The following is a 24,065-nucleotide window of genomic DNA, read 5'->3' as shown; positions in this document are numbered from 1 at the left end:
TCTGTAATTATTGACCAAATTAAACAATCTGTCAGTGTTTGCCTTTCATTTCTGGAGTTGCAACTTACGTAGCGTGACCTTTTTTTTCCCCGGTTCTCTTCAAAAACAGGCATGCTGATGGGTCAATCAAATTTTGGGATGCTTCTGCGGGTAAGTGTTTTTACAATCAAAAAACTGAACACCTGTTACTAGATTTGAATTCACAAATATAGCTGAAACAACTGGCTAGTCAAATCCAAGGTTGTCATTTAATGCTGTTTTTGCTTTATTTTAGTTTTATTTTTAACCAAAAATGCAAGATGTGAAAATATTCACACGCTCTTTTAAGAAATCACCGGTAAAAACTTTCCCACCGTTCCAACGAGTTATAAAGACTCAGCTTTAAGTCTGGCACACGAAGCGTGTTTTGACTTTGCAAAAGCTGAAAGGGAAAAAGTAGACTCTGCGGTGGATAGACAAGTGGGGGGGCGGGGGGGGGGAGTCCAACCTAAGTGCTGTGGCTTCACTCACTGTCAATCATTGCGGTGAAAAATAGTGTCTTGGAGGTTTGTCACCCCCCCACAGGCGCATTCTTTTGTAAGTGACACAGCTTCAAAATTGAACTACAACATAACAAGAGGAAACAAGATCTCTGAGAATCCATTTGAATCAGGGTTTGAAACCGGAGATTTTGTGGGAAAGTTTGTTCCCAATTCAGACTTAAATATTCCACAGTCTGAGTAGAACAAACATGTTAGATTTCATGGAAAAGCCAGTTTTTTGTTTTTAAATGTACTGAGTAACAAAAACGTCACCAGAAATGGTCAGATTGAGGCCTTGTTCTGGTTCTTCTAAAGTGCGTCATTAACTTCATGTTTCTTTTCCTGAAACTGCTGGTAGTTAGCTGTATTCCTCTCTCTCTGTTTTCAAAGTAATGCTTCAAGTGCTGTATAAGCTGAAGACTGCCAAGGTGTTCGAGAGGGCCCGGGGTAAGGAGGAGAAGCCGAGCACCGACATCGTGGATGAAGACCCGTTTGCCATCCAGACCTTGTTCTGGTGTCCGGAGAGCAGGATGCTGTGCGTGGCCGGAGTTTCTGCTCACGTCATCATCTACAGGTTCAGCAAACAGGAAGTCACCACTGAAGTTGTTCAGGTAGATGCATGAGAACCAATCCTTTTATCACTACTTTCCATTTCTGGCTTGCAGTGGCTCCTGTACTGAGGATGCTCAGATTTTATAGATACTTGGGATGCAAATAATTACTAAACTTATGATTAACTGTCGATTTAATTGTTTTTTTTTTTTATATTAAAATTAGTTCCCATTGATTAACTGATGATGTCCGCCAGTTTGGCTGCCATCCAGCAGAGGGAGCTGCTGGTCATCCTTAAGCGGAGCCAGTTGATACAGAAACAAAGATGGCGGGGCCATACCAGAAAGAGAAACAGTCTGGTGTGGGATAAAAAATGAACTTTATGTGATTCTATTTCGAAATATGAACAATTGTTTATCTTCTACGAAGGCAAGGATGTGATGGGAAGGTGGAGAGCATAACAGAAAAAAATTGCAACATGATAGAAAAACACGATGCCAATAAGAACGGTTGATTTTTGAACTACATGAAGCAAAGTTTTAACATTCCTTCAAGAGAAACCACAGACGGTACTTCTGTATGAACATCTCTCTGTTCATGTTTGTCATATTTCATTCTTTTTATATTTTATTTTTCTACTTGGCAATCTTAGAGGTTCCTGATTTATTATGTATTATAAATATGTCTAAGTTTAATAGACATTTTCTGTTTATTCAGTCTCTACGTAACAGAGTCGACACAAAATACTGTTAAAATCTAAAGATTTTTTTCTTTTAAATTCAGCATGAAAATTTTAGCCTGTATGTTGTAGAAAGACAGTCGGCCTTATTCATGCAAGAGGAAATTTGGGTTTTCAAGAAAATGGCGGTCAGTCGATCGATGACTTGCATCCCTGATACGTGAAGTTGCTTTTAATTTGTGTGTTTGTTTCAATTTTCTTGCGGTTTATGAAAATCATCTTCTGTAATCCTGCAAATAAGAGAGGTTGTTTTTGACACAAGCTCTCCTCTTCCATCTCGCGTTCAGCTGCTGGAGGTTCGGATGCAGTGCGAGTTCAGCGAGGGCGACTCCCCGGATCCGGGGGGAGAGCAGACCCCCACCCTGCCGACCCCCGCAGCTCCCTCCAGCCCTCAGGAGGCCGAGCCCCTGAACCAGCTCACTGCAGGCGTCAACTCCTCCGAAGGAGCCAGAGACAACATACCATGCCTTCAGTACGCACAGTGTTTTTTCTTTTTTTTTTCTACATGGTTAATGTCTTTGCTGCTTTAAAAAAAAAAAAAAAAAGGCGTCAACAAACTCATAAAAGGCGATGCAGTCATCAGATGACTCCCTCTGGAGGTCAGCAGTGAAATGATCCCGTCTGTAAAGAAATGTTAGAAATAGTAAAAATGCCTCGACAGCAAAAGACGGAAAGGGGGACTGAGGAGATTTAGTCGTGAGTGTGGCCTAACCCTGCGGGGGAGAAGAAGAGGAAGGATAATTCATGGTAGTGTAAAGTGCAGCCTGCTGTCTCATCCCGCTGTGTGTTTGATGCAGGGTGCGGAGCTCCCCGCTGAAGCAGTCTCCGGGCTACCAGGTGGAGCTGGTGGTCCAGCTGGTGTGGGTGAGCGGGGAGCCGCCTCAGCAGATCACCAGCCTGGCAGTCAACTCCTCCTTCGGCCTGTGAGTGTTCACACATCACGTCTCCACACAGTTCCTGTGTACTTCCTGCTCAAGTATGGGATGTATTCTGAATAAAATACGGAACAGAACCAGAAGACCCGACAGGTCTGGAAGGTTGATGCAGCAGCAGATCTTTAGTGTATTGTAGCACTGAGCTGTTCAGCAATTTATCAACTAACTACAGTATTACTGTCTTATTCTCTGAGCTACAGGGAACCAGTGTAAAATAAGCCACACCCACTAACTTAGCAAAAAAAAAGTTACACATATGTAGGTCACGCTTATCTGTAAGCCGCAGGTGTCCATGTTGTAACATAATACGTATTCACAGAAAGATATAAATGTCTATATTTTTTCACTTTTAATGAAATGGGTACCAGTAATATACAAATGCATACTGTAAATGCTTTTTCCAAACGGTTCCTTTAACATGGCTGCTTAAAAAAAGAAGTCATTGTCATCTTCATTTTCCTCCTGCGCACCAAAACCACTGAAGTCGTCTTCATCTGTGTTGACATTAAACTGCCATGCACACCTCAGTTTGTTTTTATTTATGCAGTGCTGCGCAACACATCTTGAGGTACTTTACAAAAAACGATGGTGTCCCAGTTACCAAACAGTACAGTGAGTTCAGTGAATTATTTAAAGTAGTTTGAAAAGTTTCTGTCTTATGAAATGTAGGATCGCATCAATTCATCTGAAACTAAGAAAACGTCGCGGTTTAGAGTTGTTTGTTTAGTAAGTGGAACATTAAACCACGTGTTTGATGCGTTTTTGCCCAATTACTTTGATTATAGGATTTGACAAAATGTTTATTGCTTGTTTCATAATTGGTGACGATTTTCAGACGTAAAACACAGAACTGCCTTGCTGCTGAGATGTGTTATAAATAAACTTATGCCTTAAAATCCACTGAAGTCGATGAGATGACAAAATAGGAGAGGTTGGAGGCTTGCCTGACCCCCCGGTCCTCTGCTTCTCTCCGCCTCTCAGCGTGGTGTTCGGGAACAGCAACGGCCTGGCGGTGGTGGACTACGTCCAGAAGACCCTGCTGCTCAACCTGGGCACCTCGGAGCTGTACAGCCCGTCAGACCCCTGCCAGAGGCAGCCCCGCTCCCCGCGGAAACCACGCCAGCCTTCTGGAGGTGAGGCAGCGCTCCCACCGGTTAACACCTCTGTCTCGTTTCTCTCCCGCTCTGTGCGCATCGCTAAGTACCGCAGCACAGCCGCTCCCAGATCAGCGGCCCTGATGTCTCTCTGTAAAGCCAGACTTGATCAGGCGGCTTGAGGTGGAGTTGGACGGACGGAGCTGATGGTTGGCAGCTGCCCTGACTTCACACCGTGAGCACGGCCCCCTGCAGTAGCTTCTCTCACTCAACAGGGGGCATCACTTACAGGTTCTCCATCTGTTGAGTAGGACAGTGCAAAGACAGCAGAGCGGGTGCATGTCAGTAACGCTGCATCATAACCAAAATTACCTTTTGATTCCTTTATGTGATAAAAATGTTACGTCCCTGTTAAAAATCTTGATGTCTGCCTACATTCAAGATTGTATTTTTTTTTTCTCGGAATAAAAAACAAACCTAATTCCAAACGCGGTAGTATGGAGGAGCAGATACAGATTTCTGTTGCCAAACAGAGCGACTGCTCTCCATTCAGCCTTCATGTTATCTGGTGAACATCAAACTCTCACGCATGGCTCAAGATACACTTTCATTTTAAATAGCTCCTCATGTTCCTGCACCTTCTCTGAATTTAAAATACATTAAAAAATGTTTTTGTTTTTGCTCTGTTTAAACTTTCACACCAAAGAGGCTTTTTGTTACTGCAGCCTTGTAGTGTTCATGTGTGCTGAAAAAAAACACCAGTTCAGTCACCACCTGATTTTTTCTTAGGCCTTGTCCACCTATAGCCAGATATCAGGGAAAACAAAGAGATTTTTATGCGTTTTGGCCTTTCATCCACATCAAAACTCTGTTTTATATAACTACAAATGATTATTTGGAGAAACTCTGACCAAAGCGAAGATTTTGAAAAAACTGTATTTGGGGGGGGAAACAGAGATTTAGGGTCCAGTGAACTTACAGCCTGTGACAAATAATGCACCAACATATTCACATGCTTACTTTGATGTGATTCACAATTATTAACTTCATGTTCTAACACACTATTTAAAAAGAGTTCAGCCAATATACCTTTCCCTATATAAGAACCTCCTGGCTCCATGTTTAACTCCTAACTGGAAGTCGTGACTGTTTTGAAGCAATCTGATTGGCTTGCATAGGTTTTAGCTTTGCGCTACACTGCCCCCTATAGGTCTGGCATGTTTAAAACGACGCTCAGTAGTCGTGTGGGTTCATGTGGATGAAAACCTTTCTGACACCGATCCTGTGTGTGCGATATTGTTTAAACAATGTGACAGTGATATTTGTTTTCTGTCTGTGTGTGTAGCTATCGCATCTCAAATATTTAGCTAGTTACAGTTATAACAGTAAAAAGCTACTTACTATTGTAGTAGTTCAATCTGATACCAGTGCATCCTTTTTATTCTATTCAGAGATGAATTCAGCAGCAGGCCACAGAGAATCTGTGCTATTTTTTTTTTTATTTACACTTCTAATTTTCACTCATTTTTTTTGTTCTGTCTCAATGGTTTTCACTGTTTTTGTTGGTCTCTTTGTGTGATTTTTGAGAAAGACATTCCAACTGCTTCGTCTCACATGTCCAGACTTTCTAACTTGTATTCTCAGTCTGTGAAAAAACTGCGCTCCTCTCACTTCCGTAAGTCCCATTGTGTCAGATTTTTATTTTTATTTTTTTATCCCCTTCCCACACGATTGTTTTGCTCTTGGAAGCTTTCCCTCTCCCTTGTTAAGATACACTCCCTGGTTTTGATTCAGAGCGGCCGCTTCAGATCTCCAAAACTCATGATTTGAGTTCTCAGCAGTGAAATAAGGGGGGAGGAGTTTTCTTAGGCTTAATGGTTATTTAACCAAAATCAGGTTGTGTATCTTTAAACCTGGCTTAGTAGACAAACAATACCGACCTGGTTAAATTATTAGCATTTGGTCCATATTTGGTGTATTGTACTAGTTGCCATCCCTGCAGCTTTTCTAATAGTTGACCCCTCCGATCAGACGTAGGATTGTTTGGGCATTTCTAAGGAGTAAATTGGGCTAATATTTTTTTTCTCAATCATTATTTCTGCAGGATTTTGCGACTCCAACGACGGGTCTAACAACTCAGAGGACCGATGCAAATCACCCACATCAGGTAAGCCACTTAGCTAAAAAAAAAAAAAAAAAAAACGAAAAGTTTTTTTTTTTTTTTAAAGAAGCATTTTTCCCCAAATGCTCCCATCTATCACCCAGGATCTACCTCACCCTGCAATTCAGACGATGAACGAAAACAGAACTTCATAGAGAAGGGTACCGTATCTTTCAGTGCATGCGCCCTCTTCACTCCAGCAAATCATAAATGGCTGAAGACGTCTGATTTGTCCTTTTTCCAAACTCCCTACCCCCAAAACCTCATTTCCAGTGAAGTTAAAAAGCAGACGCTTTTCCAAGACGGTTGCCAATGACTTTGGTACTGTATCTTTCACGTGCATTCTTCCTTCACTCACCGTTTCTCTCTCCATGAATGACGGCGCTCTAACCAAACTTTGCCTTGACCCTCTGCTGGTCTGTGCCTAACGTGCCAATGAAAGACAGATTTTCAGTGGAGACGTGGATTTTTTTTTTTTTGTTTGTTTGTTTTTTGCTGATCACAAAAAAATAATCCTGTTGCTTCTATTGATTGCATGACAGGGTGCCTTTCAGATTTCAGCCTTTCTTTCAGATTTCCTATTCAAATTCTCTTCATGCTCTACAGATTATTGCTTGGGGATGTGATATCTGACGCTTCTTACTTCCCGTCCCCGAAAGAAAGCCGTAGAAAATCTGCCTCGATATTTGTGTCACTAACCACTTGGATTTTGAGTTCTCTTCGATCGTCGACGCTCGCTGTATTTCTTTCCCTTTCCAGGGTTTCGATTCAGTGTGATCTTTTGGCTATTCGCTCATTTCTTTTTTTTTTTTTTTCCCCTTTTCACCTACTCTCTGTGCATAACAATGTTCAGTGAATTATAATTGTCTTATTTCTCAACTGCTTCTTGCTTCGTTTGACAGTGCCGGCTCCTTTGCAATGCTTTTCTGCTTCGTCTGCATTCTGACGGCGGTTCTGAGGGTGGTTGTGGACTAAGGCAACTTTTGGGGGATTCATGTTTGGGAATGGCAACACTCCTGGTAGCAGAAAAAAAAATCAGTTACTTTTTTTTTTTAATATAAAAACATTTTTGGTTTATATTCAGAGTCTTGTTACAATCAAGACAATTTGGCATAAGTTGTATGCACTGTTAGGATAAGTTTTAGGATAAAAACGTATTTGGGCTTCATGAAAAACCAACCTGATGCGGTGCATAATTGTGATTTAGGAAGTTAACAAAATGGTTTTACAAATGTTATTTTCAAAAGAAATCTTGACATTGTGGCGTCTTTTTGCAGCCGTGCGCCTTCAGACGTCACCTGGTAGCAAATTAAGTCCACATGCGTAGAAGAAGATTGTAAAACGAGATTGCATCTAGGCCTGTCACAATAAGTGATAAATCAATTAATCGCACAATAAATTAAAGCAAACTCAATAATTTCCATTTGCCTGATTTGTTGTTTTTCTCTTTTATCCATCTCTTTCTACCATAAACTCGGCCCTACATCGTCCCTTTTTTTGAAGAACAATTTTGTTTAAGAGACTTTATAAATAAATTTTGGCAACGCTTTATTTGAAGAGGTGTGTATAATACTGACATAAGACTGTCATAAACGTGACATAATGTCTGTTATGAACATGAAGGAGTCTTTATGAATGTTTGACTGTTGTCATGAAGTGTCATTTGGTAAATAAGGACACTTTTAATGCGAAGGTTTTCTAAAAGCTGGATTAAAAGTCTATTAAAAGTGTAAACTTTGCATTATTCAGTAAATAATGACACTTTTAATGCAAAATTCCTCTAAAACTTGCATGAAAAGTAAATTAAAAATGTCAACTTTGCATTAAAAGCATGTTTTCTTCATGACAACAGTCGTAAACATTCATAGAGACTCCTTCATGTTCGTAACAGGTGTTATGGCATGTTTATTACAGTGTCATGTCAATCTTATGCACACCTCTTGAAATAATGTTACCTTAATTTTTTATTTATTTTGGTTTTTAAAATGTCTTCCAGTTCCTGTTAAATCTTCATTAGACCTTAAAGTTTATAAATCTTATACAATGCGTTCTTGCATTATTAAGCCATGACTATCATATGATCTCAAAGCAATAATATTATCGTTTATCCCAATAACTTCTTGGACGATTCATCTACCAACAAATTTAGTTTGTTGCAACCTGTGAACGTTTCTCGGTTCAGTTCCTCTCATGAAAACCCGCCTCAGCACGGTGACTCTGGAGGAGCTGCAGAGATCCGTCTGTCAACAAGACAGTACTTAGTTATTTGTGCACATTGCAAATCTGAAAAAAGCTGACCTTATTGTTGCCGCACTTTTCAGATTTTTAGCTCCTTTTTCTTCCATCAATTACGCACCATTTTATGTTGGTTTCATATAATCCCAGTTTGAAAATTTTAAATTTTGCGGCTGTGCAATGTGAGAAAGCTGACGGGTCCACAAGCGCCTCCTGGAGAACCGAGCCTCAACAGTTGTCCTACAGTTTGTACCAAATGATTGTTTTCCTGAATGTTTGATGCTGTAACTGTTGGACAAGTGCCTCTAATTCCTGATGGCTGTGATTTATCTGAGCAGGTGCACAAAAGTCCCTCCTTTTAAAAATTAGGGGTATTTGTTTCTCCTTTTTTACAGCCAAGATGTCGCGGAAAATTAGCTCGTCTGGTGAGCAAAAGCTAGATCTGGGTAAGCCAGCAAATGAACTGAACAATTTTTGCTGTTTTAACTTCTTTTTTCCCCCCTTATTTTAACAGGAATTGTAATTATTTTGTTTTATATTAACTTTAAAGATGTAAAAAATATATATATATGTATGAGAGTATTGCAGAGTGTTTGTGTGACTTTAAAAGTGCTGCTGTGTTTTGCACCGTAACTTGAGATGAACCCTGTGTGTGTCTGCCCCGGACGCAGAGGATCGCTCCCACCGCTGGTCCCCTCGGTTGTGTAAACGGCCCTTTGATAGTATGAAAAATGGCAAGCTGGTGGCCAGGATGACCCTGAAGTTGAATGTGCATAGAACTAAGTCAGACCCGCAGCGATGTGAGTGGACCGGTCGCGGCCGGACTTCAGCCGGAGTGGGATAACTCGTACTAATCCCCACAAACGAGGGCTTTTCATTGTGAAAATGGATAACACGTGACACTAATCCTCTCACGGTGATCGTGTCCTGTTTCTTTTCGAGGAAGTTCATGTCGCTTGAGCGCACGTGGCTTTTCCAGAATCTTGCTTTTCCTGTTTCCAGTCTCTCCCTCGAGAAGAACTCGGGTGAAGGGTATTAGCTTTCCCCCTCGCTTGGTTTTTCTGTGGAGATCCCCCTCAGTAACTTTTTTTTTTTTAAGAAGATGATCAAACATGTGCTTCGGTTGAAGCTTTTCACATTGAGATTGTCGGATTTTAAACCAACAAAAGCAAATTGGGACAAAAGAAACGCATCTCAATGTCCAAAAGCCCTCTGGTCTGTCCTTAACAAAGGGTTTGCTGTGTGTTTTCTGCCTGGTAATTTATAAATGAGTCGGGAGGTGTGTTTTTACCGAACATCTAACCTGGTTTCCTTCTTGCTTGGTAACATGTGAACCAGCTTTCTCTTGCTGTCTAACTTGAATCACTTCCTGATTTCGTCTCCGTTGGTTTTTCTTTTTTTGTTCATCCGCAAACCTGCCGTCTAGATGGGAAGGATAACGCATTCACCCGCTCGCGTAGCTCAAGCGTAACCAGCATAGACAGAGAGTCTCGAGAGGCCATCTCCTCCTTTTACTTCTGCGAGAGTTTCCCCAGGAAGTCGGACAGCCTGGCCAGTCCCTGTCTGCTGGTGGGGACCACGCAGGGCTCCGTGATGATGGTGGCCCTCGGCCTGCAGCCGGGCGGCGACCAGAAGCTCCAGCAGCCGCTCAGCTTTGCCTCCTGCGGTGAGAAACCCAACATGGGGCACCACTCAAAAGTATTCATACCTCTTGAGCAAGAAAAAGCCTCATATCTTAATATGTTTCAATTAGGGCTGAAACGATTAATCGGGTTAATAATGATTAATCAGTTCTTAAAATCATTGTCAATTAAATTAGTAATTGAGTAATCGCTAACTGGAGTATACAGACTCAACACAAAGCCATTTGCTGAAGGAACAATATATCCCGAGCAGTAATTGAACTGAAGTTATACAGAAAATATATATATACATTTTTCATTTAAGATAAAAAAAAAGCCTGTCTGTAAATATGGCCTACCAAAATCTCTTTAAATGTCATCCTTTAAAGCTTCACCCTGTCAAAATTACTGTAAAATAAATCTCCTGTTAAGCACCTTTTGCTATCTGACATGTTGAGGCTAAAGTATTTTGTAGCTGCAGATGCATCCTGTGCTTCAAGAGACCAAGTGTTTATTTGTTCACTTTGTTATTCCATTATAGGCAATATAATGTTCAAAAAAGGAATTGATTTATTGGTTTATTTGCATCTTTAAATAAATGTCAATATTATATAAATAAGGCCTAAATGAAAATTAGCTAAATGTGACAATTTTTCCATATGATTAATTGGTTAATTATCAGATTAGTTAATAGATTAATCAATAACTAATATAATTGTTGGTTCCAGCCCTTGATCAAATGGGATTTTATGATCAAATGGGATTTTAAGCGATTAGATCTGGGTAAGGTAAAGTTGGTGTGCGTTTGTGAAGCGTAAAGATCTCATCATTCCCAAACATTTCTACAAATAAATAACAGAAAAAGTCCTAAATTCATGTGTCTAAAATTAAGGCTTTAAAATGTCTGAAATTATTATTTGTTTTTAGAGAGCTAGCCTGGGTGTATTATTTGTTCCTCAGTAGTTTTATATTTACATTTATACTATGTTATTTTATATTCTCCTGGCTAGCTAGATGTTCATCTTTGCCACTGGCTCACTTTTTTTGCCAACCCATAAGATGCCACATAAATTCAGTGTAAAAAATCTTGGCACTATGAGGGTTAGGACTGCAGAGAGCCATATGTACTGTGAGCAGCACAAAGCTGCTCCCCAGAGCCACAAACAGACCCTAGAAATGTCACCGTTTTGATCCCCTGGCATGGCTAGCGCTCCCCGGAAAACGATCTGCGCTGCGGCTGCCAGCACTGATCCCAGAGCAGCATTTGGTGCGACACCAACTCTGAGGTCGAAGATTTAGTGGATTTTAAACACAGTGGTCAAACAGAAAGACCAGTCTCACTTACTGAAGAATTTGATTTCAACAAAGTTGTTAGAGTGGAGGAAAATATATTTGGAGGGAACAAAATGAGAGCCACAGATAGCAGCTATGATGACAAATTATCTTCAACTAAAGTGAGAGTAGGATAAGTGCTATCTATAATCTATAATCTATAGAAACTATAAAATTTGTAATTTTCTTTTGTACATTTTGCATTATAGGTCTTACATTTTATTCTTAAAGGCCTTAAAACATCTTAAATTTGAGCTGTTGAAACCTGCAGAAACCCTAATTCCTCTCCTGTAATGCTGTGTTTTGTTGTTTTATAATCCAAACTCGCATTTCCAGGCACCTTGGTCCAACTCAAAGGAGGCATCCTGACCATGGCGCTGCTGGATGCTGCTGGAACTCTGCTGCCCCCTTCCTGCGAAGCGTGGTACGACCCCAATGCCTCAGACGAAGAGAAAGAGAAGGTCCGGAGGCGCAGGCCGGCCACGCCTCCGTCCTCGCAGGAAGGCCAGGACTCCCAGTTTGCCGTGCTGTGTTCGGAGAAGCAGGCCAAGGTGGTGGCCATGCCGTCCCAAACCATCATCTACAAACACAACATCACCGAGACCTCGTTTGTGCTGCGCGCCGACGTGGTGCAGATGGCCGGGACCTACTGCATTGCCTGTTTCTGTGCCAACGGCCACATTATGTCCCTGAGGTATGCGCTGGTACTCTGCAGTTTCGATACGTCTGATCAAAACGCCTCACCTCTCTTTAAATTTCCTGCCAAAAGTGTTGATATGTGGTATCTGAACACTAATGAAGTCGTTTGTAGAACTTGTAAAAGCACCACGTCCCTCTGACATCTTTCCGTCTGCTGGTTGCAGCTTGCCCAGTCTGCGGCCTCTGCTGGACATCAACTACTTGCCGCTGACAGATATGCGGATAGCCAGAACGTTTTGCTTCTCTAACTTGGGCCAGGCTCTGTACCTGACCTCCCCCACCGAGATCCAGAGGATCACCTACAGCCAGGAGACGTGCGACAACCTTCAGGTCAGGCAGCGAGGAAATCAACTCATAGGATTGCAATTTTTGACAAACAACTGATTGAGTTCTGTAGGCAGAAATCAATCTGCCTACAGATTGATTAGATTTATTTTAACACCTGAAATAAAATCCAGAGCAATCAGAGGTCACCTGCTTTGTAGAAAATAAAAATGTCTGCCTATGTGCTGAGGAGCAGAAAGCATCCTGAACGCATCGTGGTCACTGTAGGGGTGACAGCATCATGCTGTGGGGGAAGAGTGAGATCAGAAAGTCCTTTTCCTTTAAAATCGTATTAATGCTGTTTAACGTGGCATAATTAGTGAAAAACGATGCATAGTTTTCTAAATAAAAGTGTGGGTCATTTTTGCATTCGGCTCCCTTTATTTTAACACCTGAAATAAAATCCAGGGCAATCAGAGGTCACCTGCTTTGTAGAAAATAAAAATGTCTGCCTGTGTGCAGAGGTGGATAGCAACTAGTTACATTTATTCAAGTAACTTTTTGGAAAGAATTTACTTTTAGAAGTATTTTTACTCTGCTTACATTTTACTTTTACTTGAGTGATTTTATTATAAAGTATAAAGTTCATACTTGATCAGCTGAGTAACTTTTTGTTAAAGTTTCAGAAGTTTTATACTGAAAGAAATGGATTTAGATTTTTTTTTTATTTTAATGAGTTATTTGTATGAATTATTTTAATTTTGGTTCTTTAAATACCAAAATTTTCACATAACTTCATATTTTGGTTTGTCTGATGTAATTTTTAAATATCAAATGATTAATGTTTTCATCTGTTGCTCTGTACCTGGGTCCATATCAGCTCCTCTGTGAAACACAGAGGTGGTGGTATCATGCTGTGGGGAGGCTTCAAAAGGAAACCTGAAATGAATTCTGATGGCCAATAATTGCGCTGGATTTTATTTTTTGTACTGATGGCTAAATATAAATACCCTTTTTTGTAGAAATTTGTTTTTTTTCTTCCATTTCACAAATATGCTCCACTTTGTGTTCGTCTGTCACGTAAAACCTCAGTGAAAATCGTAAAGTTAATTTATTAGCTATTGTGAAGGGAGTATTGACGTTTTGGTAGGGAATTGCATTATTTCAGATCCTGGTTTGTGTTTTTGTTTTTAAAGCTGACGTTTTGACCGAACATCCTGAGGGAGAATATATTGAAACGGACGTGCTGATGCTTTTGTCATCCTCAGGAAATGCTCAGCGAGTTATTTACCCCCGTGGAGACGCCGGAGGCTCCGAACAGAGGCTTTTTCAAAGGCCTTTTTGGCGGAGGAGCTCAGTCTCTGGACAGGGAAGACCTCTGTGAGTGCGCAGCGTCCTTCGGCGTTACATAAGGCCGCTCTAACCTTCTAAATCACATTTACATAATACCTCCACTTCGTTCTCAGCAGTTTTCCCATCAGTGATGCTTTCACTGCCCTTTGATTGCTCAATAGACCAGTGAGCGTTGGCTCGCTGCTTAAAGCTGCTAACAAGACGTTACCTTATGCGCAAACAAAGTCACTTTACTAAAGTTTGTCTAGAGAACATATGATTGTCAGTTTTTTATACACTTTGCTTTTTTTGTTGTTATTTAATGAAGATAAATTAACCCTCTCAGAAATAAGCTTCCATGTTTCGATGCATCTGCTGACATCACATAAGGCAATTCAGTTTTTTTTTGTTTCTTTTGAGTACGTCTATTTTTAATCTTAGAGGGACGTATCGGCTAGGATCAACTCTTTATATTTATTTTTGTTATGGTTTTAACTGGGACTGAAACGATTAATCAAATTAATCGTGATGAATTGATTATTGAAATAATCATCAATTAATCTAGTAATCGATTAGTCTTCTTCTTAAAAAGAAGAAGAAGACAATGTATTCACAGCAGTAATTAACCAAATCTGTGCCAAATACATAGATGTTAGATGAAAACACCTGACAGTAAAAATGTGTCACCCAAAGATCCTTCAGTGTTATAGTTTCAGCTCTATGAAAGCTATGCTATTGCATTTTAGGCAATGAAATGTTCTAGTATTGCATGTAAAAAGCATGAATGAAAAATCTGCAAAATGTGCCAATTCTTTTTTTTTTTAAATATCTGATTAATCAATTAATCGTCAGTCTTTTTTTTTTTTTTTTTTGTCGTTTGCTAGTCGGCGAAACGGCGGCCGGCAAGGCCTCGCGTAGCCTGGCCCAGCACATTCCGGGCCCCGGCAGCATGGAGGGCATGAAGGGCGCGGCGTCCGGGGTGGTGGGCGACCTCGCCCGCGCCCGGGTGGCGCTGGACGAGAGAGGGCAGAAACTGGGAGAACTGGAGGAGAGGACGGCAGCCATGATGGCCAGCGCAGAGTCCTTCTCGAAACACGCCCACGACGTACGGAACCGCCTCCGTTTTCACCTGGTTTGTTTTCTTGTTCTCCCTCTGAAATCAATCTGTTATTTTTCTTGTTTCTCTCCCTAGATGATGGTGAAGTACAAAGATAAAAAGTGGTACCAGCTCTGATGACAGCGAGCGGAGCGCTGGACTCTGTCATGCACACCAGTATCTCCGGGGAGCTGGGGTTCCTCCTCTTTTTTTTTTCCCCCTGTTTTTTTCCGTGCGGGTGGGCTGGGGGTGCTCTGCTCAACAGAATCATGCTCTTTCTCTCAGCACAATAATCTTCACTCTCCATCACTCCAGTCGACACAGACGAGAAGCGAGCTCCTTGGCTTCTCTTCCTCCGTTTCACCCGACAACGATAGAAGATTGACGTATATCCACAACTGTTGCTTGTCGAGCGAAGACGGGAAGGGAGGAGGGACAATTGTGCAAATGTAATGTACTCTGGGTGGCCTGGCTGCACTTTCCCACCTCCCCCCCCCCCTTTTTTTTTCCTTTCGAAGCCCTTTATTGTGTCTGCCAAACACAGCGAACTTAAACGAGGAGAAAAGTCTGATCCTTCGAAACGAATCGAGTGAACACGTGAGGCTCCACAGGAGTGACTGGGAAGGACTTCTGTTTCGTTTTTCTGTCCTTTTTCTCTGTTTTCTCCATCTAGAAAGGGTCTTGAAGCACTTAGAGTAGTAGAGTAGATAAATTGGACAAACAGATGCTGGATGTGTTGCCTCTTAACTGAACAAGGGCTGGTAGTTCAGTAGTTTGCCATCGACATTTTCATGGCTACCAAGTCGCTTTTCGGGCGAGAATGTTTTCTGAGTCACTTTGGTTTTTATTTAAGGTAGAAAAATATTATATTTTGGCATTGAAGATTGTGTGTTGGGCATTAAAAGATAAATGAGCAAAAAAAAAAAAAAAAAGTGCTAAAAATGTTTACCCCCAATGAAGAGTTTACATTGTTCTCCAACAAATGAGTTGAGACACTGGAAAACCCCTGAGTGCTGTAGTCAGATCTTGTGACAGGCTAAACAAAGATTGTTGGTAGTTTAACAAGGATAAATGTTGGGGTTTTTTAAGAAGTTTTCTGAGATATAAAATCAACCCTTTTTTTCCATCCTGGTGTGGCTGAAGATGATTTTTGTCTTTTTTTGTTTTTTTTAGATGCACATGGAAGAAAAAGCGTATTTCTCTTACAGCACAACGGAAGTGGTGATGCTGTTTGTGTTGGTAGACATGACCGAGCACAGTAACGTCCTCCACACAGTGCCACAGCTCGTCTCTCTATGAACTGCTCTTTTAAACACTCTCTCTCTTTTTTTTTGTTTTTGTTTGTTTGCCTTTGCCTCATGAAGCGTAAACGCTAACCTCTAACTATGTGTACGCTACTGTGACTTGCAAAAGTATTCATCCCTTGTGAGATTTTCCTCATCAAAGAAGAGCGTAGTTGTGAAGGTTTGGGAGTACTTTGGATGGTTTTCGTGTTTATAAATTCAAATCTGTAAATTGTGGTATGTTTTGGTTTTCAGCCCTGTCTTTATTATGATTTTTTTGGTGTGTGATTTTTAACATTTTGCCACAGAGCTTCAACAAACGTTGACTAGATTGTTCTAACAAAGCAACAGATTGTAATCCAAACCTTTGACTGTATGCTTTGGCTCGTCATCACTCTTCGCCACAGAACTCTGTTGCAGCTTCCGTTCAATACGAAAAGTCCCACAGCATGATACTCCCACCGCCATGGTGTTTTTAGGGTGACGTGCAATGTTTTTGACTCCAGTCTGCTGTGAGATGTTCAAAACTGAAGCTTCTCCACAGTTGTATCCCTGACCTGTCCACTGTCTTTTTTTTTTTTTTTTTTGGTCTTTGTTATATTTGTTTGCAATTGCTCTTCGCAGGTCAGCCATATTTTATTCCAGGCCTAAATTACACACAGTTCCACTCCATTTGCTAATTAGGTTGCACTTTTTATTTAGTGGTATCTTAAAAATAGGAGGCTGGACAGACCACAATTATTTAGATTTTCATTGAGGACAATGAAGTTTGTAACATAGTAAAGTAAAAAAAAAATGTTCCAAGGGGTATGAATACTTTTGCTAATCGTTGTACAGGTTTGTGTTTGTGAAAATGCGTATACGAAGGTATATGTGTAGTATGGCCGCCATATTGATGCAGTGCATTACATCAGATCTCTACAGGTTTAATTCATTTTTCCTGGAGTGTTTTGTCAAAAAAAGATTCAATCTTTTTTTTCCTTTCACAAACTGCAAGGATCTGCTGCTGTTACAAGCTAACATAGGAGAAGCAAGACTTCAAATTGCTGCCAAATGTTGTAAATAGCGCGAGGTTTGACCGCGAATCTGAGCGCGCGAGCTTCGGCAACACTGTACGCTTGCGGCCATGTTGTTTTCTGACACCAAAGAGTTACCTTTATTTCACAGAGTTGTCTTTATTTATGTATTTTTCCCCTCCGGAATACTAAGAGCGTATTTTGACACTCGTCGAAATCTACTGTGTACACGAAGGAGAGCAGACTGACTTTTTTTCTCTCGTGTCAGCACGACACTTTCCTCACCGTCTCGCCCTGCTTTCATTTTAATATTTTTGTTCAGAAAGGTGAGCAGCGCGAGCTGGAAGAGTTTCTTTCCAAACTGATTGATCCACCGGGGAGAAAAATCCAGAGCCGTCGGCTGGAAAAGACCGAAATGTCTGAACCCTGCGGTGGATTACGCAGCAGTTTTCAAAGAAACCCTTCACTTGTCAGACAGCTGATGATTTAATCTACTCCACTTTATACTGCTGAGATAAATTTGGAAGAGTAAAATATGTGGGTTTTGCACTATTTTTTGTACTCTGTAAAATGTTGCTATCATTTTTAATGTCCCATTTTCTTTTTTTTTTCTTCTTTTTTTTGAAGGACCAAAACATCGTAAACTTGTGCGTATTTATATCATTCCCTGATTATGATGATTTCTTCATTCTCAGATTTTGTTCATGTCAGATTAAAGAAACTATAAAATATTTATATTTTAAAACAAATATATATATATAATGAATATATACTTTTATTTCAACAATCTATTAAAATAAGTACCTGTATGTAATTTTGAGATGGAGGAAGTGACGTCTATGTCCAACCAGTGGCTCTTCATAACTCATCGTCATTCAGAAAACCATTTTCCTGTACGTATCCAAGTCGCTCATCCGATTTTAAAGCTTTGCTACTGCAGCAGGATCACCTCTTTCTGCTGGGTTCTTTCTACAAAAAGTGTGGCCTCGACTTTAAAAGTGCTTCAGTTTGCAACTTGTACGTCCTAAATGGTCTCTTATTGCACATTGAAGGATGCATGATATTACGTGTTTACAAACTTGAAACGACCATGTATTATCCCTCTTAGAGATTGTCTGTTCTGGCATTTGTATTTAGCACCACGTTGAACAAAAATCCTGAAGTTCCCGTTTCGCCTCCCTCATCCGGTCATGCCAGTCGTATAAGTGCGAGGGGTGGAGGGAGGGGCTGGGTGATATATATATATATATTTTATTTTTCTCTCTCTGGTATATTTGTTAAGGTCACTGTTTGCTTCAGAGAACCTCTCGCTTTTCCCCCTTTGCGCTGTAGAAACGCGTCCCGCAGTCGAGCATCGTGCCGGAGAGCTCTCGCCATACTTCCGTCCATCCATCCGTCTTCTGGGATGATGAACATCTGTGGAGTTGCAGTATTTTGTTTGGCAAAAAAATAAAAAAAAAATTGTACAGTTTTATTAAAATCAATTTCACATGGATGTCTGACTTAATCTGCTGCCACAAACAATTTAGACTGTAGATACAGTATATATAGATATTATTGTGCAATGTAAAAAAGAATAATAATAAATGTAAAACCCGACGTAACATTTGTCCTGTGGTTTCTGTTCTTATGTAATCATTTTATTGAGAAGTTTTTGACACTCATCAGGTCACAGTTCCAGTTGTGGATTTACTGTCCTAAAACAAACAAAAAAATACAACACTTACATTTTTTTATTACATTTGCCTCACTTCTTCTGTAGTTGGATGTTAAAGATTCCCCTGATATTTTTTTAGACTTCACGTGTCATCTTTTAAGAACCGTCAGGTTTAACATATCTGAGTTGGACGGATATATGTTTGGGCTCCCATTAAATTATTTGAACCCTTCTTTTATCCACAACTTATCAAGCAGCTTCAACCGTTTTAAAGAACTCTAATCATTTGATTTTCTGTTTCATTTCCTATCAGAAACGCATTTCTTTGACTAAATTGCCTGAGACAAGAATCGTTTTGGGCTGAAATGAATTCCCCTCATTAATTGGGAGAGAAACCACACTTTTTGTTGTCATTGACAACTTTCTAGCCAAGTTCTGGCTGAATATTTAAGCACTTCTTGAAAGCAAGTGCTAAAAAAATTAAATCCTTTTAATTTTCGCAGATTTTGCGGAAGACCCTTTGATTTGATTTCAACATTTTTATCTTTATTTTATTTTATTGGATGCGCTTCTCAAACTGCCCTGCAGGTGGCAGCAGCGCTCGGCGTGCTCTTGTCATCCGGCCGGCGGGCAGGGAGCCGCATCGGTCGGAAGCCGGGGCAGCAGCATCCTCACTCTGACTGAACTGTCCGCAGAAGCGGAGGGACAGGAAACTTAAAACGCGGCGTAGGTGCAGAACAGACTGAACTAAGTGCGCTCCGCTCTGCTCCTCTGGAGGTTTTTTTTCTTTTTTTTCTTCTTTGTTTTTTGACGCTCTGTTTGTGACAGTAGCGACTTGTTTCGGCTGCTGCCTTCGCACTCTCTGCTCCGGATAAATGTTTGATGGAGCTCGGCGTCTTTCACCGCTGCGATGAATGAAACAAAGAGGATGGTCCTGGGGAAACGTTTACGCGGTTTGTTCCCGGATTGAGAGAAAGTATCAACTCTGAGGTAACTCATTAGTTGTAACTGGAAAAAGTCTGAAAGTAGAAGAACTTCGCTGTAATGCCTAAGATGCAGTCTCGCGCCTGTTCGGACCGTGAATTTACCTCATTTGTACACTTTTACGTGACGTCACAGGTGGAGGTCATTAAAGCCTGAACCTTCAGCTGGGTACATGACCTGAATACGCCTGATAATTTCAGGCAGCGCCTTTTTTTTTTTTTAAATTCTCTGAATGCTTCAAATATGAGTTACTTGTACTTTCTGACACTTACCAGCAGATGTGCCTAATTTGGAGAGGTGAAGCTGGTTCTGTTTGTGCTGCATGGACCACTCAGCTGCACTGCCAAGGGGGAGATGAAGATGATGATGATGACGAGTATGAATTAAATTCGCCTTGTTAATTCTGTCCGAAGATGAGCCAGGGGGCAAACCTCGTCCTCCAGTGGCTCTCGAAGCTCCACCTGGCCCAGTACGTCGAGTCTTTCCTTGACAACGGCTACGACGACCTAGAAGTCTGCAAGCAGATCGGAGAGCCGGATCTGGACGCGATCGGCGTCCAAGTCCAGTACCACAGGCACCGGCTCCTCTCAGCCGTGCAGGAGCTCATAGAGGAGGACAGAAGGAGAGCACCTGGCTACTATTTCACCTTGGAGCCTCTGGAGGCTTCTGCTCATCACCACGCTGACAGAGTGCGTGACCCCGGGTCGCTGAGGTCACATGCGCAGACCACGGCCGTACACCAGGCCTCCTGTCCCGGAAACCACAACCCGAGGTTCACAGACTGCAACGACTTTGTAACTTATCCCAAGCTGAAGCTGAAGGTGCTGATAAGAGACAAGCTGGCAAAAGATGGAATCAACCTGGGACAAGCACCTTACACCCACAAGGTAGGGAACTGTCACCCTGTGTCCTCCATCTAGTCTCTTTGTTCAGACTAGATGCTGGCTCGTCTGAAGCTGTCTCTTTGAGTTTAATATGCTCACTTTGCTGTGTGTGTGATGAAGAGTGTGACGAATTCCTTTGATGCTGCTGACTTCCATTGATTCCTCTTTAGGGCTCTTGGGGATGTGTTGCTGTCTTAGGCTGAGCTCTGCAGGGATTCACCGCACTGTTAATGTACTCAGTCTTTTTAAATTAGGCTTTGCTGACTTGATTTATTTGCAAATTTCCACTCCCTTCTGATCTTTCCTGCACATTTTTTAGATGGAAGTAAACCCACTTCTTGCAACTACAACTATCTTAGGTTTTTTTGTGTGTGTGCCTCGTTTTGTGCAAGAAACGGTTTAGAAACTATTAAAATCTTGAGAAGGTTTGACTTGTTGCATTCTGTGCGCAAACATGCAGAACATTGATAAGCCGATAAAAGCCGTGGTTGATTATGGGCAAGTTTTTAGTCAAAACTCTAAATATACCATCTTAAATTTTCTTTCTCTAGCGGATTTTTAGTATGACTCATGAGTTATACTGTTGTTAATTTGAGCTGCAATTGAATTACTATTATTTTAGTTTAGATCCTTGGTCTTCAACTGTTTTGCCACAAAGTCAAAGTCTGTAAGCTCTGGAAATGTGTTTTGTTCTTTTCTTTCAGTAGGGCAGTCGCATGGAAATTGAAGTTTTAATGTAACAATATATGAAAACATTTTACAAGTATCAATAATTTTACAGGGCTGTGTTTCTGTTAACTATATTATTGCACAAGATGGAATTACGAAAAGAAATTTCCTTAATGGAAACTTTAAAATTTCGAAACAACTCACCGATAAAAAGTTTTTGTGCGGATGAGGTGGTTTTACGGCTTTATTGAAATTAGTGTATTTTGCAAAAAGGAAACGCGTTTTGCATTACACGAATCATGTGATCAACAACTGAATGTTACTACTGACGGAAATGACGAAGACGATAGGAAGTGGTAGGAGAGAGATGATGCCACTTGTTTTTTAACCCTTTACGTTCTAAATTTAAAATCTCCACCTGGACATTTTTGCTTATTTTAATTGTACGGAGTTCTTTAAATGTCTTGTGAGTAAATATATATTTGCCCATTTATCCATAACAACTGGAACTTTCAATATCTAGCAGTTATTTTCGCAATTTGCCAGCGTCCCACAGATTAATTTCACCTCCTGCTATGGCGGGAGATAAATTACCGTAATAACCCGACATTGGTTGGAAAGCACAACATCTCACCTTTCAGAAACCGTTGTAGTTTCCCAGATAGCGCAACGTGTGGTGGAATTACGGTAGATGAACAGAACACCTGTGCTCCATTTAGGCCTGAGAGGGTTTAATGACTTATCACTTAAACTCATTCTTGTGTGATTGTAATTGCGTCTCAAATTTAGTGGAAATACTGCAATTTTGAAATTGTTTTTCTGGATGTTAGTGAAGTATCATGGAAACGCATCTACTGTTGTTAAGCAGTCGTTGCTGATGGGTCAGCAGGACCAGAGGTCTGTAGTCCAGGCCTGCATGTGCGCTGTTGATCGTTCTTCCATCAACGATCCCCTGCAGATCTAAACCCAGACACTGTGTTTGTCTGGACTGTTTCTGTGGGCCTCTGATGAACTGTTGACCTGTTCATGGCCTGCTTCCCCCTCTTGACAGCTGGCATAGGTTTTATCCCCCATGACCTCAAACAGGTTGCATCTGGTATAGAAAAATGCATAGACAGCTTAGTGTGAGGAAAAATACTATAATCCACTGAAGACTTTACACTATACTTAAAGCATAACCAGCAGCAATTTACAATTTGGTTGAAGATGGCAGATGTTTGCTTCATGTGGATCGTCTACTGAAAGTATTTCTTGTGTCATGATCCACTTCCTGCAGGACCGGCTGGTTCATGTGGCTGCAGAGGATAGTTATTGCACTCAGCCTGTGATATACTCAGAGGACAGCCTGTGGTCATCCAGGTGAAAAGAGGAGCGACAGGTCTGGCTTGTTTTCAGCAGAGTGTCTCTGACTCTGAGGAAGGCAGCACTGATAAAACTCTGGATGTTTCATCAGAGAAACTGGATGACGATCGTAGTGATCTGTGGAAAGTGTGTCTGTTTTCGCTGCACCGTACCCGACTGTAGGGATGAATCTCTACCAACCGACCCTGTCAGCTGTGACTGAAGAACATCTCTACATTTTCAGGCTTTGTGACTGAACACAAGACGGTTTTGTTCGCAATCACACTGTAATGCCTTAGCACAGTTTTAACCAAAAATAAAACGCATAACCTGTTTCGCTCCTGATGTCTGACATTAAAATACACGAAACGTTTCCTGTTTTAGGTCAGATTTACCAAAATTTAAACTTAGTCAGATTTTTTAGAGAACAAAGAAAAAAACATAATGTAGTACGAATTTAAATATTTAGGAAAACTCACTTGGCAATGATGCTTTGTATGCTAAGAATAGCTTAGTTAGCAACATTTGAGCTAATTGGATTGAAACCTGTGAGCGCATTTCAAGGTAACAACCCAAACTCACTCTTTTCTTGTGTGACGACAGAATAAATCAAGACATGTTTGGATGAAAAGTGTTCATATCGGCCCCAGGTCAAAATAATAATAATAATAATAATACACGTCATTATTTATGTAGCATCTTGCAACAATGCCTTGCATTGATCCAAAGTGTTTAACAAGATAAAACAAATAAATACAATAAATCAGTGCTCATTAAAAAGACACAATTTAAAAAAAAGTAAAATGAAATATAAAAAATACTAAAAGTTAAACATCTAAAACCCTACAAAAGCAGAAGACGTCGTACAGCTGCAAAGTGAGTGTTACGATTCAAAATCTAACATGTTTGAAAAGCCACTCAGCATGGAAGAAGCCATTTCAACAGCGGTAAGATTAGTTTGCTGAAAGGTGTGTGTGAGCAACGCGGTCTACAAACCCGACTCGGTTACACCAGTTCTGACTGGAGGAATGGACCAAACTTCCAGCAAACAATCGTGACGCATGTGGGCAGACAAACGTAACTTTCAACCCCATCATGCAGCTGAAGAGGGAATTCTACCAGAAACTAGACAAATGCATGGAAAATGCTGAGTTTGAAGAGAGTAAAAGTAAAAAAAAAAAAAGTCTCCAAGATGATGTCATTATTCTGGTATTCAGCAAACAGAAGTAACTTTGGTAATCCTGTGACCTTAAACTGGGAATGTTTAGTCTGCTTAATGTCATAGAGACAAGAAAAATATCGGGTTTCAGTTGTTTGTGCATTTCAGACCAGTCAGGCCAGATGTTGGTTCCTGTCTGATTGAAGTGCTGTGTCGTATTTCTGCTAATAATAAAGAGCATTTTGAGTGCCTGCAAACACAATCCTCAGTTGTATGCCAAACGGTCTTGTTTGCCTTTGGTGAAGATTACCCACTTTGGCGTATTGGCCTTACTTTGACAATGAAAATTTAATTTCCATCTGCTGCGCGCGAGACTTTAAAGCGGTTTCTGCTTTCTCCCAGCGCCGAATAGCTGTGGCCAATTTCTCAGTTACAGGCGCAGGCAGCTGATGAAAGATTCAGGGGTTACTAACGACTAAGAGCAGAAGAA

At 40.9% G+C, this 24,065-nt stretch overlaps 2 protein-coding genes across 6 annotated transcripts in view; both read left to right on the top strand.

The window, feature by feature from the left end:
- stxbp5b (syntaxin binding protein 5b (tomosyn)) overlaps positions 1 to 18,485 on the top strand; it is a 37,641-nt gene extending 19,156 nt beyond the window's left edge. Inside the window, exons 14-30 of one of the 5 annotated variants that reach the window (XM_088002583.1) lie at positions 110 to 150; positions 912 to 1,132; positions 2,100 to 2,284; positions 2,610 to 2,735; positions 3,729 to 3,880; positions 5,433 to 5,516; positions 5,946 to 6,008; positions 6,107 to 6,163; positions 6,276 to 6,323; positions 8,633 to 8,683; positions 8,909 to 9,037; positions 9,664 to 9,903; positions 11,528 to 11,885; positions 12,055 to 12,220; positions 13,423 to 13,534; positions 14,371 to 14,591; positions 14,679 to 18,485. In XM_088002583.1, coding sequence (XP_087858709.1) covers positions 110 to 150; positions 912 to 1,132; positions 2,100 to 2,284; positions 2,610 to 2,735; positions 3,729 to 3,880; positions 5,433 to 5,516; positions 5,946 to 6,008; positions 6,107 to 6,163; positions 6,276 to 6,323; positions 8,633 to 8,683; positions 8,909 to 9,037; positions 9,664 to 9,903; positions 11,528 to 11,885; positions 12,055 to 12,220; positions 13,423 to 13,534; positions 14,371 to 14,591; positions 14,679 to 14,720 — 2,296 coding nt within the window. In that variant the 3' untranslated portion in view covers positions 14,721 to 18,485. The remainder of the gene's footprint in view (positions 1 to 109; positions 151 to 911; positions 1,133 to 2,099; positions 2,285 to 2,609; positions 2,736 to 3,728; positions 3,881 to 5,432; positions 5,517 to 5,945; positions 6,009 to 6,106; positions 6,164 to 6,275; positions 6,324 to 8,632; positions 8,684 to 8,908; positions 9,038 to 9,663; positions 9,904 to 11,527; positions 11,886 to 12,054; positions 12,221 to 13,422; positions 13,535 to 14,370; positions 14,592 to 14,678) is intronic. The other 4 variants (XM_088002582.1, XM_015004876.2, XM_015004875.2 and 1 more) reach the window with 4 other exon arrangements.
- Positions 18,486 to 19,029: 544 nt separating this feature from the next.
- Positions 19,030 to 24,065, top strand: part of sash1b (SAM and SH3 domain containing 1b) — a 63,361-nt gene continuing 58,325 nt past the window's right edge. Inside the window, exon 1 of the mRNA XM_088002584.1 lies at positions 19,030 to 20,409. Within this exon, the coding sequence (XP_087858710.1) occupies positions 19,936 to 20,409 (474 nt within the window). The 5' untranslated portion in view covers positions 19,030 to 19,935. The remainder of the gene's footprint in view (positions 20,410 to 24,065) is intronic.

Source organism: Poecilia mexicana, unplaced genomic scaffold (assembly GCF_051168715.1).
Source record: "Poecilia mexicana isolate PSO_F unplaced genomic scaffold, ASM5116871v1 scaffold_22, whole genome shotgun sequence".
Lineage (NCBI taxonomy): Eukaryota > Metazoa > Chordata > Actinopteri > Cyprinodontiformes > Poeciliidae > Poecilia > Poecilia mexicana.
This window is presented reverse-complemented; position numbering and strand designations above follow the sequence as displayed.